General features: G+C 41.4%; 1 protein-coding gene across 2 annotated transcripts in view; it reads right to left on the bottom strand.

Annotated features, from left to right (window-relative positions):
* The window catches only part of KCNK13 (potassium two pore domain channel subfamily K member 13), a 68,741-nt gene that overhangs the window by 23,277 nt on the left and 28,145 nt on the right, over positions 1-17,319 (bottom strand). The window contains exon 2 of one of the 2 annotated variants that reach the window (XM_086613807.1): positions 3,503-3,512. The exons of the other annotated variant lie outside the window; for it this stretch is intronic. Within the exon in view, the coding sequence (XP_086469933.1) occupies positions 3,503-3,512 (10 nt within the window). The remainder of the gene's footprint in view (positions 1-3,502; positions 3,513-17,319) is intronic. 2 annotated transcript variants of the gene reach the window in all.

Genomic DNA, 17,319 nt, shown 5'->3' with positions numbered 1-17,319 from the left:
TTCACAGAGTTGCTTAATTGCTCTCCTGGCTGCACGCTTGTGCTGGTTTTGGCTGGGATAGAGTTAATTTTCTTCATAGTAGCTACTATGGGGCTGTGTTTTGGATTTGTGCTGGAAATAGTGTTGATAACACAGGAATGTTTTAGTTACTGCTAAGCAGTGCTTACACAGAATCACAGCCTTTTCTGCTCCTCACCCCATCCCACCAGTGACTAGTCCAGGGGTGCACAAAAAGTTGGGAAGGGGCTCAGCTGGGACAGTTGACTCCAGCTGACCAATGGGGTATTCCACACCATATGATGTCACACTCAGTATAGAAAGCTGGGGAAGAAGAAGGAAGGTGGAATGTTCAGAGTGATGGCATTATGTCTTCCCAAGTAACTGTTATTCATCATGGAGCTCTGCTTTCCTGGAGATGACAGAACACCTGCCTGCTGATGGGAAGTAGTGAATGAATTCCTTGTTTTGCTTTGCTTGTGTGCATGGCTTTTGCTTTACCTGTTAAACCATCTTTATCTCAACTCACGAGTTTTCTCACTTTTACCCTTCTGATTCTCTCCCTATCCCACTGCGGATGAGTGAGCGAGCAGCTGGATGGGGCTTATTTGCTGGCTGGGGTTAAACCACGACAACACTGCCCTTCACTTTTAGCCCCATTTTATCTATTTGCCCATGCAAATTTGTTCTTTCCAAAGCAGTCTTTCCCCTTACTGTCTGGGTAGCTGTCACTGATTGATAGAAGTAAAGTGATGAATTTTTTTTAGGAGCTGCTTTCTAGACATTCACATTTCCACATTACATTCCAGCTCCTGGGGAGGATAATTTGTCCTTCTGTTTGAACACTGCTGCTTTTGAATACAGCCCCAGCCTGAGCAGCCCATTGCTGCCGTCTCCTCCAAGTGACCACACAAAGAAGGGGAAGTTTGCCAACTGCAAAATGTTTATGTTTTTTTCCACAACTTACAAAAATGCATTTCCTCATCTCTTGTAAACCAGACGTAATCTATATTCCTACCTAAAAGACTGTATAAAGACAGAACAACACACTTGGCATTCCTACCTTGTTTCTTATCACTGCACCTAAGGTCTCACACCCAAAGAGTTATATTCTAGATAAGATAAGATAAGATAAGAACATAATGTGATAGGTACACGTTTCCCAGATTTAATTTAATGGAAATGTCAATGTCATGGGAAAGGTAAATGAATTAAACAGGAAGACAGAGCATGGGTCAATACGACTACATGAACATGCAAATCCTGCCCTAAAAAGTTATTGGCAGTAAGTAAGAGAAGTTGTTAGTTAAATCTTTCAATTTAACATGAAGCTTTGGCATTAGCAAATAATTTGCCCTTTGTTAATCTGTACACCAAGGAGAATTCTGAATTATTAATAGTTTCTGCCACATTTGCAGCCCCTTCCTTATCGAAGCACTTCCATATAAATTGTCCTTTCCACCTCCTTCCCATCCTTGCAAGAAACACCCTTCCATTTCAGTAGGATGAAAGTCAGAGGGAGTTAATCAAAATGGATCTAATCAGTTGAGGCTGAAAATATGATTCTTAGAACCATGTTAAATGCTTGAATTTAGTTGCTCATTACTTTTATTTCCAGCAGGCAGGAAAATCCAGTTGACCACGCAGTAATTACTCAGTAGTTTTAGTCAGATTTCTGTACCCTTTGTACACGATGGTGTATAGGAGAAATTTACTGGGCAATTAGATTTTGGCCTTGATATAAACCATATTCTACAAATTAGACCTAAATCTATTAAGACAAATGGAATTATATGGGTTTTGCAGCAGTGAGTGAGGTAAAATTTGATCCACAGCCCTGAGATTCATTGGGAGCTACCTATTTATTAAAAATCTTAGTAGACGGATGGACGAGTGCTAAAAACAGAATGGTTACTTTTGCCAGCTTTTCATCTTGTCTAGAAATTGGGGTTTTGCCTGTTGCTATTGATGTGAAATTCCTCAAAATCGCTACTAACATCTTAGGAAGTGCAGTTTTGCCATTAATTTTTGTGATGAGAGCAGATATCATATTGCAGAGACAAACTATGGAAAGTAGAGGAATAGTGAAGATCGAGAACCACATATACCGATGTTGTGTGCAGCTCTTGTCTTTCCCTAGATTTGTACAACCTTGCCCAACATCATTCAGCTTCTTAGAACATGACAGCTGATTCTGAGGAATGAATGAAAAAGCTACATGACATCTGATGATCTGAGGACTCCATGTAAAGCAAGCTAAGTAAGTTGAAAGATAAGTTTGCAATTGTATAAAATTGTATGTCTCTGTAAGCAGCAACTCCGCTTAGGGTTGACACATACCGACCTCCTCTCTGGAGTAAAGAGAGAGACAGAATAAAACAAAGATGAGCTTGGCTTCAATAACCAAATTCTGGGTAGCTGATGAAGATGCCAGGATGGATCTAAAGCCAGAAAATAATCAGTTTAATTCCTTCCCGTCTCAGGCAAGGAACAATGTGTGATGGTAGGTCCCGCGAAGGAACAAACAGAATTGGTTTGAAGACAAAAAGCCAAAGGCTGTCAGCAGAAAAAGGTCTTCAAGTTCACAGAGGACAGGACTTTCTGAGAAGCAGAAGGAGATTTGTTTCTCTAGAGAAGAAGTGACAATGAGGAATGAAGTCTAAATTAGAAGATAGAGGATACGGGAAAGGTAGTGGTCCAGTCCATCTTCACAAACAGACATTTCAGCTCAGTTTGAATATTTCTTCTGCTCTTCAGAGAAAGTCATGGTTGATTTTGAATATTTGAAGAGTTTATGTGGGATGTGCTTCACTGCATGGTACTGGAGAGGTAAACCATGTCAGAGCCCCCTGGGGCCAGAGCTCTGGGAAGGATGGTGCTTACGCTGACAGGTTGTCTTATGGGATCAGTATCAGCCCTGGAAGCCATGGAAGCTGAACAGTGAGATCCATGAGATCGAAAAAATCAGACCTCTCCTAGAAAGATGCTAGAGAGATCAAAAAAGTTTCAAATTCAAACCCAGGAAGCTAGCGCACAATGCCCAGGAAGTTGGGAGCAAGCACAGAAATTTGGTGACAATGCGAAGGAGGTCATGTAAAGAGGACTACACAAATTGATTATTTCTCTTGGTTAAAAAAAAAAACCCACATAATTTTTTAATTAACATTCTCTGGAAATAAACACAGCTGGGAATTTACTTGCTCAAGTAAAAACTCCTGTGCTGTGAAGAGCACCTTGCAGTTGGATGTATGTCAAAGAACTACTGGCAGAAGACAAGAGGATACATTGATTGTAAAGGAAATCTTTAAATGCTTACCAAGGACCAAAGCAAAAATGGTACATCAGCACTTAAAGTGTGCTTCATGAAAAATTTAGGTGACAAAGTCTAAGAAAAAGATGCACAAAACCCCAGGTGCATTGAAAAGTCTGCAGGTAATTATGTTCCCTTCCTCAAAACTTCTCAAGATGCTTAGTTTTGCCCATGTGTGCCTACAGATGCTGTTACCTCCACTGGCCTGAGCATTTCTGGGGTGCACAGGTGAGGCAGTCCTCTGCCGAGGTCCCCACAGCGCTCGAATCACTGGCTGTACTCTAACCATGGCTAAGGCGCAGCAGCAGGACTGCGTTTAGCACGAAACACAACGGCTATTGCTGCTTCCACTTAAAAACCCAGCTGGTGATGCCTGCCTGTTACAGGAAGTTTGAGATTTGGAATTTGGTCCTCTGGACACTGCTTCCCCGTGTAGAGCACCAGAGTGGAAGCAGCGTACAAGGACCTTGTGTAACGCATGGTATGGGACTCCCCTCCACGCCAGGAGGTGCGACGCTGGCACCAGGAGGCACAGTGTCCCAGTCCAGCGGCTTTCCAGCACTCCCTGCTCCAGCACAGCTACTCAGCACCTCACAGCCAAAGCAGTGAGGACTGTAGTCACGCAGCCGCAGCTCCTTCTTTGCCTGCATGCAGTCTCAGAGCACACACAGATGGAGAGCCCCTACTCATGATGCTCAAAAGGATTTATGGAGTAGCTGCTGCCAGCACCCACTAGTCAAATTCGATGTGTTTTGCTGCTGAGTGGGTGCTGGCAGAGGAGGCTTCTCTAGACAAATTTGGCCCCTCATGTTACCCACATTTAAATTGACCTTTACAGCACTATGTAAAATGTGTCAGGCTCCTGACATGCCCTCAACCATGTCTTGAATATAAGGTGCCATCAGATACACCTGCACACCAACTAGATAGCTTTCATGAAGAGCAGCATGCCAGGTGTCTCCATGGACTTAAGAGCAAGCCAAGAATAGGGAAAGGAGTAAATCACAATTGTTTTAACAGAATATGAGGTTGCACATCTGATTAGAGGACGGAAACAATATTACAAAAAAAAGCTTGAAAATGTCTCTGTTCAGGCTCTAACTCAAGAGTGTCGTGGTTTTTGGACTGAGGGTCGAGACAAGAACGGAAAGAGAGCACCCACCAACCATGGTCCCGGGCAAAACATGACTCAGGCTTTCTTCATAAAACAAAACAATTTATTAACAGTTACTTAACAGGAGACAAGGGAACGAAACCGGTTACTTGAGAGGAGAAAAGAGAAAACAAGGCCAGATCTTAAAACAACACCTCCCCACCCCGTTTCCTTTCGTTCCTGGCTCAACCTCCCCCCCCGGCGGCGCAGGGGGACAGGGAATGGGGAGTGCAGGTCAGTTCATCCATGTTGTTAACTGCCGCTCCTTTCTTAAAGGAGGAGGAGCCCTTACACCATTTTTCCCTTGCTTCAGTGGATCCCCTACTCACGAAGAAAAAAGTCCCCAAACTTTTCCAACGTAAGTCCTGCCCGCAGGATTGCAATCCTTCCCCATGGATTGTACCAGTTCGGGCTTTACCAGTCTCGGCCTCTTAGGGAGCTGCTGCCACTCGCGTCGGCGTGGGCCGTCCCACGGACTCCAGATGCCTCCACGACCTCGTCGTGCATTCCATGCCCCATTATTAACAGTACCTGGTCGCGCATCCCCTGCTCAACGACCTCTCCTGGGCTCAGGCATCTCCTTCCCGACGTGGGTTTCTCCACGGGCCGCGAGTGGGTCTCTGCTCCGCCGAGTACACCTTGGCTGCAGGGGGGCCGCCTGCCATCTTCACACCGATTGCAAGGGAAACCTCAGCTCCAGTACACCTCCTCCTGCTCCATCTTGACTGACCTGGTCGTTGTGGTTGTTTTCTCTTAGATCTTAATCCTCTCTGGGGGAGCTCGGCCCGGCGGGCACCCCGGGAGTGGGGCGCTTCCCGAGTCCCCCATGCGGCTCCCCCGGCGCCATCTTGAGCACATGGCGCCGGCCCGGGCCCGAGCGGCCGCCCGGCTGGGAGCCGGGAGCGAAGGCAGCGCCCTCCTGCTCTCTCCTCGCTCCTGAGCAAAAAGCCCTTTCCTGCCCCTTTGTCCCAACTTAAATAGGGCAATTCGCAGAGGCGCCAATTTGGCTCAACCCCCCGGGGGGGATGGGACTCAGATCTGGTGGCACAGGGAGCAAATCCCCTCCCCTGCCACCAGAACACCCCCCCACACATCAAACTATCACAAAGAGTTTCACTTTAGGTGTCAGAACTATGGATGCAGTCTCATAAACATTTTGCTCTAAGAGTTACTTCACATCCAAACTTCCTTTTCTTCCTATATTCCTTCTTTACTAGATACCAATGAGTCCACCTGAACCTTCGAAGTGAAGCCAGCTTAGTTCTTTATTTTTTATCATTATGTTGGTGTCAGCAAAAATGTAGAGGAGAGATTCTGTACATTGATCGACAGGAGATCTTCTAAATGTGCCAATTCCCCAGTAATCAGTATTGGGACCAGTTTTATTTAGCATCTTCACTAATGACTGGCAGAAGAGAGGGCACTGTGAGATCCCCAGCTTTGTGCATGATTCCAAGTTTGCTTGAGTAATCAAACGTCACTGATAGCCAGGAAGAATTTCACAGAACAGTGAGTTTGCAGAAAGGTAGCAGATGAACTTTAGTGTAGAAATGTAGGGAAACATAGCAAGGGAAAAATAACCTAAACCATGCCTATACAATGCTGAACTCAGAACTGGCCATTTCACCATGGGAAGAAGATCTTGGAGTCACCATTGACATTTCTCTGAAATTATTGGCTCAATGTGCAGCAGCACTCAGAAAAAAAAAAAAAAAATCCACAGAGAAAGGACACTAAAATAGAAATCAGGGTATCATTTGGCTGCTATGTAGGAATCTTGGTGTAAACGTCTTGAACTGCATTCATTTCTGGTCTCTACATCTCAAGAAGGAGATAATGGAGTTGAAGAAGGTACACAGAAGGATGACTAAAGTGATTAAGGAAATGAGTAGCTTTTTTTATGAGGAAACTCTATTTAGAGAGTAATGAGCTGAGACTGGATACGATTAAGGGTTACAAAATCCATGCAGTTGGGGTATGGTATTGACCAGATTCTGAAATACCAGAACTAGCACATCATTCAATGAAACAAGCAAGAAACTGCTTTAAAACTTATAGAAAGTTCTTTTTTACACAAAGGGTTTGAATGTTTAGAATTTGCCTCCAAAGGAGACAAATGGCAGAGTATGAGCAAACTCAAAAAAGAATTGGACAAATTCATAGACAAAGGGTCCATGAGCAGAGAGTAATTGGCATGGTTCAGAACATACCTTCTAACATCCACATCCACATTGTGGATGCTGAGGGAGTACAAGAGGAATGGACCTGTGACTTTGACCAGACTCACGTCCCCAAATGACATCACCTCCTGCTGCTGTTGGAACGTAACACAGTACTAAAGGGACCATTGGTCTGGCTTCGTTCAGAATTTCTTGTGTTTTTATAGGAGCCTTGCTTACCTGCTTGCCCAGTCAGGGTTTGTGTGTTACTCCAACTCTGCTGAAAATTTGGGAGGAAGGTTCCTTCTGTCCTTCCTTCCACCTTCTCCTTTAGTTTTGGGTTAGATGTTACATTTCTATGGCATTCCTTAGCAAAAGCATTAATTCAAGCTCACAAAATCTTTTTTACCTGGCTTCGTTACTTAATAAAGCATATATCTTAGAAAATAGCTACTAGGAAAACATCTTAGAAACATCTAATTAATCAGCTTCCAGCACTTCACAGAGATCAAGCATGATATACTTTCTGACACAATAAAAAACAACACTGAGATGAGGGAGGCTGAGCTGACTGACATCATGCACAGGATTAAATTTTGGGTGCCTCCTCTCAAAGAAGTTTTGATGTGAGAACTCATCTGTTTTCACAAAATTATTAAGGGATATTAGCAAACCAGGATTACTTCACTGCATGTCAATTTAAATTTGAGTACAAGATTCTATGGCTAAAAATATATAGTTGGAATGGCAAATCGCTGTGGTGTGTCCGTACATTATTAAGGTATGTTTTTTTCTTCAACACAGAATAATCATGACTACACTATTTCAGTTTTTGTTCAGGACTAAATTATGAAAATACACAGTGCTGTGTAGATGACCTCCTACGTCTCTTGCAACAGCTGAGTCCTTCTTTCCACAGAATATTCACAATTTCTGTTGAAGACGTTGCTATTTTTACCTTGGAATAACTGAGTCTGAGGAGATCTCTGATGATTGGAGCAAAGACACCGTTTGCTTTGCAGCCCATTCAGCACGAGGAATGGTAACTGCTTTTTTTCAGAGACTTTGCTCACTGCAGGTTTATTGAAAGCATTGATGCCTATGGTATTCTCTTACTTTGAAAAATGACAAAATGTAAATTAAAAAAACAAACTGCCACTTTTTATATATGCCCTTAAAAAGCAAATGATAAAAATCTGAGTTCATCCTTTTAACAGAACTGTACAGTTATGCTTCTTATACTACAAATGAATATTGCTTTACTTGTTCTACTCCAATTAGTAAATTCTGAGTCTTTATTATGGCATCCTCCAATTAATTCTACTCTTTAAATAGGCTGAAGTGACTGTTTTTAAACTCAGTGGTGTGAGGGCAGTAATTCAGCGTAGTTGCAACTTAATGATGTGAGCAGGTGTGAGGAAATGACAGATTTATTCCAGTGCTGCACACGCTAAAGGAGCCTGCTCAAGGATCGGGTCTTCCACAACATAACGAAACTGACTGGTAGAGTATAGATATCTTTAAAATGAAACATCTTTCACTGCTTTGGCTTTTTAGATGCTAGAACATAATTTAAAAACTTCAGAATTCTCCATTTTACACAACCTTTTGTTGCAGGAATGCTCTCTTTGAAGTGAGGCAAAGCACACAGCACTGCCTGTACTGATCCCTCAAGAGCTGGGTCAGGCACACCATCAATTTTGCAGGCTGAACTAATTAAAAAGCTTAAAATACGGATTGACTGCTTTGAGTAGGAAGGTATCTGTGAGTGTTTGCACTTTTCTACCCACTGCACTGGCTAAGGAAAATCTGTGTTCTCACTACCTTTTCCATAACGTTCTCCTCCAGGATTTACACACCTATTAAGTATTTTCCAAGTCTCTAAAACATGTGCTTTAAATAACAAATAGAAATTCACTTTCCATTTGAAAAGCTGTAATATACTCCTATTTCACCACAATTCATCAAATGCTTTTGATTTTGGATATGCTGTCCTCTCATTCCTGGAAACGCTTGTTTTCTGAAGGTATGTTTCCTTCAGTCCGAGCTCAGCAGGGGAGGCTCGGAGAGCTGAGCTCTTCCAGGGCTGCTGCTGGCGCTGGCAGAGCTTCCCTCCGGAGGACGGAGGAAGGAGGACGGGAGAGAAAGCACTAGGGGCCTTTTCAAATGGATGTTGCTATGGGCAACTGTATATAGGAGAACGTAGGCAGAGGCAGAGAAAGCCAGGGGGATGAAGTAGAAACAAGGGCCCAGCAGGAACAGCTCTCAGAGTGGGTATAAATGCTGATAAAACGGCAACTCAAGCACTCTGCCGGCAATTGCAAAAAATCACAGCCAGAGCACCAATGGGCTAAAAGTTATCACTCGCAGCAGCAAATGTGAGTTTTCATGCTTCCTAAAATGAGGGTGTAGAGGGGCCTGTTTCTCTGAGGATGAGGAGCAGATGGAGAGCTGCAGAGACTCAGCAAAACAATTGGCTCTGCACCTTGCTCTGCCGTCTTCTCTCCTCTCGTGAAAGATCAGGAAGAACTGACAGCTGCAGAGGAAGAGTTGTCCATTGTGATCAATTTACTACCTTCCTCACATCTAGCTGGGCATATTTTTATTTTTTTATTTCTTTTGGAACCATCAGGGAAATTAATGTTTAGTTTCTCTAAAGGCATTGCAGAGTGTCTGACAGGCACTTGTACAAGCCAGTTTAATCCACGCAGTTTCGCTGTCCAGGAAAAGAGCAAACCTTCTGTGCAACCCTCCATTGGAGAAAAACATCAGCTCTTTCCATTAACACAGAAAGTAGCAGAAACAGCTACTATACACCTGAGTTTAAAAGCTGACTTTCATCTCCAGTTGCTTTGCAATGGCATTTAGGGATCTAAGATGGACAACTCCATGCATGTCACCATGCCTCAGCTTTGCTAACCTTCTCATGACTGTATAGCACCGAGCCAGAAAGCACTGTGAAAGCACGATACCAGGTATATCAATGCTACTGCTGGAAACCCATGACAGAACTGTTTTTCCTCTGTGTCCTCCCACTCGCCTTCCCCTGCTGCCCTGGTCTCACCCTCGGGTACTGGTGCAGGGGAACCAGGAGCACAATACTGCCACTTCCATCTCAAAGGCCACCTGGCCAATCAAATAATTGATTTTTCTTAATTTAATATGCCATCCTGTTGCTGTTGCTTTTCTCTTCCCAGATCCAAGATAAAGTATTACCTTGCTTGCCTGTTTCACTTGTCCTTAGGCCCTTCACTGATGGAGGTCCAGCCAGCTCAAGGAGGAGGAGGCTGAGCCAGGACATGACACAGTTAAGATCCTTTGGGACATACTTGTCCAGATTAGACTCCATCCGCTTGTGTTTTATATGAAGGTGGTTCAGCTAAATCAACCTTTTTTTTTTTTAAATATGGCAAATTACTCACTTTTGAACACAAACCTAAATGAGACTGAAGTCTTCTGGGATCTCATTCATGTGCAGCTTTGAGTTTCACACGTTATGACATTTGTTTCTAAGGCAAGAAATCAATTGCAAAGATATACAAGAACTTAACCTGAAATTTGCAAGCAGTTTTTAAATTTCGTATAATTTATTTTAGTCTGCTATTTCCCAGAGGACACGAGCAAGCTCTATGAAGAAGTCATAGTGAAATATTCAATGTCAGTTTATATTTTATTGCCCTTTTTTTCAGTGAAGGATGATTTTATCCAAGCCCAGCTTTAATAAACTGAACTAAATCATATCAGGAACCGTCGCATCTTCAGGTCTCCCATTATTTTCTAGCATCATTAAACAGGTACAGTAAGAAGTCTGCTAGCACCTCACAGAAGAACCTGAGACATCTTCTAATTAGGTGTGATTCTACCTGAAGACAACGTCCGGATTTCCTGTCCTCGTTTTTTCTCTTCTCACATTTGATACAGGCATAGTCTGCTAGAAATGAACGGCCTCACTTCCTTAAGATTTCAAGCTTCTCTTCTTTCCTATTTATGTGCACGTAAACTAACTGGAAGATTGCAACAGAATTATAGCTTTATATAGGAAATACAGAATAGGACAAGATTTCACCTTAAAGCAGATGTGCAGCACACGGGCAGCCACAGATGAAGCACTGTTTTAGCACACTGGATAAGATGCAATCGTTGACACCAATAATTAAGAAGTAATTTCTAACATTTCCCACTGTTAGAACAAGTAAAAAATTCCATTAATACAAGCTGGGTCTTGCCAATGTAAAGTAACAAGATGCAGGAAACTGCTATATTTGCTCTTCATGGACAGTTAAGCCTATCTCCATGGGCAATGGACACCTTCGAGTAGTCTTATTCCCACACCCTAAAACTTCTCTTTTTCTGACGAAGTTTTTTCCTGCCTTCCAGGATGAATCCCACTGAATGTCAATGAGCAATACTGAACTGCTATGAAAAGATTCTTCCTTTTAGCTTGACAGACAGAAATTAGAGCCTTGCAATGAAATGTGCACAGATGGCGTGGGGCTTACGCCTTGAAAAAAGTGAAGTGGTGACAGGAAACAGGAACTTCAACTCTTTTAAAAAGAAAAGCAGTTATGGATGGTACATGCAGATAAGAAGTGAGTGTGCAAAGTGTGCAGTGAGGCTGTCTCAAACACACAGACTTTCCCTCGTGTTTCTCACCAAAAGGTGAATGACTGAAAATACTGTCACTACTTTCAAAAGCTTACACATTTGCTTAGTTTATCCTATGGTGCGAAATTACTGGCTTGAAGCCATGACAAATGGAAGTGCATAGGTATATCTTTGAAAGACAGATGAATAAATGGATGGATGGCCATTCAATCCCACTGATGATTTTCTACTGTGCTTTCAGTTACAGTGGGTAGGTCCGAAATTTTCTTTCAGTGATACAGAAATCTGATGCTCTGTGCTTTATTTTTTTTAATGGTTTAAGTCGATCCAGATAAAATCACGATTGATTCTCCCAGAGATGAATTTTGTCTCTACAGTTCAAACCAAAACCAACTCAAAAGTCAAGTATTTCTTTTTCTTCTTCAGTGTTAATAACACAGTCACAGACAACTCAAAGTGAGAAAAACAACAACAACAAAACATTTCAGTAATTGCCATCTGTGGCCCTTCCGAGGGGTTTTTCAGTTATTTTGGTAAAAACAGGTATGAGTTCTGCTTTTATATCTGGGCAGATTCTCAGGCAGCAACATACAATCCCATAATGTTTTGGCTGCAAACACTATAGAAAAATGATTTAAAAACATTTACATTAAATAATCACCATGCCTGCCACAATAGTGTGTTCATCAGCGTATGGAATGGTAATTAAAAGCTAGAAGAACACATTAAATTAGCTTTCTTTGTGTGATTTAGACTGTCCCTGGAGACAAATATCTTCCACAGAACATTTTCTCATGTATTTTGATGCCTAGAATGCAAAGAAATATGGGAGGAGTCACTTTTTTTCCCATGTTTACTTTCAGTTATATCAATATTCTTGCTGGCAATTCTTGACATGGGAAGGTAACAAAATCTTCAGTAGGCAAAAAAATCATTCTTCATAATTTCTGAATGAAAGAATCCCTAACTGTGAATGCTGATGGACAACTTCTGCTTTAACTCCAGTAGCTAAAACTCCATTGAAAGCCTGAGCTGGCTAAACTGTACAAACCGATCTGTCAGATTGGCTGTTTCTAAAATCCATTTTCTGTTCCTCATGCAGTCACAAAAGCATCATACCCCCTCCTTTTTCGTAAGTTAGAATGAACTCAAGACTTTCCTTACAAAACAAGTCTTGTGATAACTCTACTATTCTATGACTCTTTCCTAAAACTTTATCTATTCTCTCACTATTCTTTGCATGTGGTTTGAAGCACAAAAGACAAAGCATAGACTTGACCAAGGGACAGAAACCTTGAGTTTCTTCTGAAGAAGAATTTAATAATGTATCATCTCAGGTGTCCTATTAAAAAAAATAGATAAAGTGAAAAAAAAACAAGCAATGAAGCAGGATATTAAAGAGAGTCTGCCGTAACAAATGATTATCAGTGCCCTGACATCACTTACTGTCAAACCACGTGAGGCAATAGGTATAGAATTTACAAAATATTTCTCTGTAATTGGAAACCTGTACGGGGTAAACTAAAGAAACAGTTCAATTGAGTTAAATGTACAAAAAAATCTTGCATTTGGAGTAAAATCTCAACTTGGCTGAACTTAATGGCAAAGCATCACCTTGAATACTGAAGAAGCTAATGAAAATAATGATTAACAAGGCTTTAACACTGATATGTATTTGTATTTTCCATAACTCTCAAACTCAAATATTACATTCCATTACCTATGTGATTAAACTGAATCTCGCTGCACTTGTATTAGATAATTAAGCATTTTTGCCTAACTTGGCAGATGTTTAAACTGAGGCACAGGGGAGGCAAAGCCCGTCTATCAGTTAGTGGCAAAACCTCAAATAGATGATAACAGTTTTTGATTCCCATTTCTTTAAACAAATTAGAGGACTAATTCCTTGACTAAGCAGCGGTCCCATGAGTCTAAAATGAATGCTTATCAGCAAAACATATTAAAGTACTAAATGCAACAAAAAGACTCTGCAACTCATATCATCTAACAGATTAATCACACTGGCATAAGGCATCTCACGGTAGTGCACGGCTGACCTCTGACTGGCTTCCCATGGACAAGTTATTCTACATTTGACTACATGTTCACTTCATTGCCACAGCTTCAGCACACTGTTGCTGGGGCAGAAAGAACAGACTGCAAAAGGCCATGAGCAGCAATGACCTCACATCTTTCTGGCTGGTACACCATGATATTCCTGCATTCCCAGCCTCCCTGACAAGGCAGCACATTAACTCTGCAGCACAGGGAAGATTTCTGCCTGTCCAGGTTTGGAGGCCGGCTTCAGTGGCTGCCCTCACCCTCATATGCTATTCTCCACATTAGTGTCCCCTAATTACATCTGTGGTTTCAAAAGAGACCCAGGCATTGATGTTCAAATATTCTGCCTGTTACACAGTGCGAGGCAATACGCTAAGCATGGGAGCCCTGCACCGGCTCACAAGCTGGGAAAGATTGTAAATGGCATTAAGTAAAGGCAAGAGCACGTTTTTAAAATTGCATTCGCTTCACCACTCTTGTGCTACCGTTTGGTTTCCTGAGGAATATAGCTATGGCATTACGGTGTCTGCATGCCCAACATAGCGTATCCTGCCTCTGAAAATAACCAGATAATTAGTCTTTAGAAAGGGAAGGGCTGCTGCCGATTGACTGTAAGACTAATTGGTCACAGAAAGTTCCCTTCTGTCTATGTCGGTTAGAGAGCAGTTTAGACCCCAAAGCATAACTATTTACACAGCTTATAAAAAAAAATACCTGTGAAAAATTGTCTCTATTTGTGTGTATTCTCATTAGCCATGCACAGATATTCACATCGGAAAAATTCACGCTAGCCAAAGAGTTTGGTCTAGTGCTGTGTTACTCCTTTCTTATGTCTTTATAACTCCCTTACAAAAAGTCTGTTTACACTGGGGAAACACAATGATGAGTCAAACACCAAGATAGCAAATTCGGTGACATATAAATGTGCTGTAAACAACAGATGTAAAACTTTGCACAAATGACTCAGTATCTAGCAAACAAAATAAATATTATCTGATAGGGATGACAAAAATTGGGGGGGAAAATCATCAAAACACTCCAATAATTTTAACAGCCTAGTTGAGTAATAAGCTACTTCATATTTCAGCTACATTACTTTTATGTTTCATAGAAAAAATCTGAAAAGATTTAGTATTCTGAAAGCTACTTGTTGGGCATAGTTTCTCCATTAAAGGTTACATGGTATTCCAGAATTTGAAGTGGGATCCTTATTAATTCCTTCTAACCCACTGAAGTTATTAAATTGGCTAAAATATACCATGTAGTAGGATCTGCACAACTTCTAATAAAACATTCCTCATTGACTCATAACATATTCGAAAATCCTCTCCTGTGCAAGAACCACATCTTACTAGAAGAGACGTTTTGTAGGTGCCTCTTCTACTTCTGACTGAGCACATCAGTTCCCTCAGCATTTGCAATCATAGTCTGTCCCCATGCCCAGCTTGGCACAATTGCAAACTTCGAAGAAAATAATAAGAAAAGATCCACAAGACTTTTAATTGCCTTGAACATAGCTTAACAGATCAAAGTAGCTAGAACATTTTACAGCAACCATCTTCTAGACCACTGCTGATTCAAAAACACAGTCTGGCAGCTAGTGGTCAATAAAATTTCCAATATTTTCCCCTGATATTAATCTTAAACTTTTTCTTGCTCAATTTTAGCCCATTACTATTGATCATACTCTTTTTCATGCTAAGTAAATCCACTCCTCCCAAATGTTTCTGTTTTTCAAATATTTACAGATTGCCACCAGTTTATCCTGTAGTATCAAATATTTACAGTCTGTTACTTAACTGCCTCTTACTATGAGATTATTATTTGCCTTTTTTAATCCTCTCTCACCTATCTGCACCTTGATCCACTGGAAATTTGAGTGGTTCTCACCTAGACTCCCTTTATTCTGTAAAAATCTTGCTTGAAATAAAAAAAAAAAAAAAATCAATCAGGTCCAAAAAGCTATGTTTACCCAGATGAAGTTGTGAGTAAGCACTCTGGGGTCCCAAAAGCCTCCTCCACTTTGGCCAGACGTGTGGAGTACTGGTTCGGGTGAGGAGCTGCCCTAGCTCGGTGCCCACCCACCGGCACCATTTGCCTTTCCTGTGCCTGGCTTTGGACAAGGACTGTGGCAGACGACCTGTTTGCTCCGCTGCCAAGCCCTGTGCAGCCCACCAATACTCAAACGAGTTTCTAGGAGGCTTGAGGGTGTTCTAGACAGGCTCAGTGCTACAGAGGCAGTAGGAGAGCTGGTGCTACCCTGCTACCAAAATAACGGAGAGTAAGAGGTGCTCTAGGCAGAGCTCCTGACTGCAGATACCTGCAGAGCAAGGAGAAGGACATCTTTCCTCTAGTTCCTCGTCGCCTCCACAAAACTCAATTAATTGACTAAGCAATAACTGAGTTTTCTGGTTTCTAGAAGTACAATGGAAATATATAACCTGACTTGCAAAAAACAATTGTATTTTCCTTGCCACTAAAGCATTTTTCATGAGGACATGCTATTACTGCTTTTAGTGTTCATGACTCAGAAAGGGAAGGGAACGGTTGGATTGTTTTTTAAAGAAAATACTTGCTGGAATATTTCCTTAGAAAAGGGAAGGTTTATTTTTAAAAGTCTGTAGAAGTCAGATTCCTCACAGTTCTTTCAAAATTACTGACATGTGTGATACATTCATACCTTCAACAATCGCACAAATATATTTATTAGGAGACTGCTGCTGTCTGCAGCCTAATACTGTCATTTTCTCTAAAACTCAATTTCCGCTGATGTTCATGTTTTGAACAACGATCTATTAGCAGAGTTAGCTCAGGGCAGCTCTAACGAGCACTTAGGAGAAAAGTCTTTATGTAGGTCCCTGTTAAAGCTTGTGGTGACTCTTCAAAATCCAAACAGCCTCAGTGATAAAATGCACAGTTAGCATTAAATCTATCCCTCAAGGTGTCCTGTTTTTTAGATTAAATTACATTTTTTTCAGTTCTTCTCTGATGAAGACAGACTCTGAATTAAAACTTTATTTCCAAGCATTGATTTTAAACCACCGTTCACATGTATGCGCCACAACCACTATCAAGGGCTACTTTAATAGACTGCAGCCTTTCTGATTTCATTATATATCCTGGCCATAAGCTAAGTTAAAAGGCACACCAGGTGCTAAATGACAATTATACAAAGTATACAGAGGCTAAGTTAATTTTACCACTATTAATTTTCCTGTTACTATGACAAGTGTGAAAGCATTCCCGTTATTGAAGGCAGGATTTTGCAGAGCTGTAAGTCCTCATGCTGTTATCCTCTCAATTCTGTAAGAATAAACCATTCCAGAGATGCTCATACCCCTTTTTCATATATGGATAACTCCTACATCCACCTCTGGCTTTTCCCTTGTGGAAAAACATTGCCTGCCTATATCCTCGCATGTCAGTCGCAGCTCTGAGGCTTTCATGACAGCTTCACACAGCATCTGGATCTGATCCTGTCTAAAACTGTGTGCATGCACTGGCTCTCCTCCTGATTTCACCCTCAGCCAAGAGGACCACAATTGGGCCTTTAAATTTGCTGAAGGAGTGGTTCAGTAAAGAATCTCCCCAAAGATACAAGAAACATGATCAGACCATGGAAAAAAGTAGGAAAATAGATACAGAAGAAGAGGCATAAAGTAAAATAAGAAAAAAATGGTTAATGAACTAAGTTAGTCTAATACAAACCTGTCTAAGTTACTCAAATACATGCCTCTGGAAGGAATGACAAGAGAGGACACAGCCTTCCACAATAAAAAGACATGCTGATTTGCCACACCAAACTATTTTATCATTAAAAAGACGTAGAGCTGAGTAACAATCAAAATAGCTAACAAATGCTAGAACAGAAAGAACAAGAGACAAGATTCATCTAAAATACATTACAGGCTAAGGTACTATGTGCAAAATTAAAGTTAAGCACTTCTGTAAATCACTGGAGTTGGAAGTCAGAGTGTGCAGCACTGCAAAGCCCCAGTACACATCACTGCTGTGATCTCATTGCATTTATTATC

This window comes from Tauraco erythrolophus, chromosome 6, assembly GCF_009769465.1.
Source record: "Tauraco erythrolophus isolate bTauEry1 chromosome 6, bTauEry1.pri, whole genome shotgun sequence".
NCBI lineage: Eukaryota > Metazoa > Chordata > Aves > Musophagiformes > Musophagidae > Tauraco > Tauraco erythrolophus.
The sequence above is the reverse complement of the archived record's forward strand: the minus strand, read 5'-3'. Positions and strand labels throughout refer to the sequence as shown.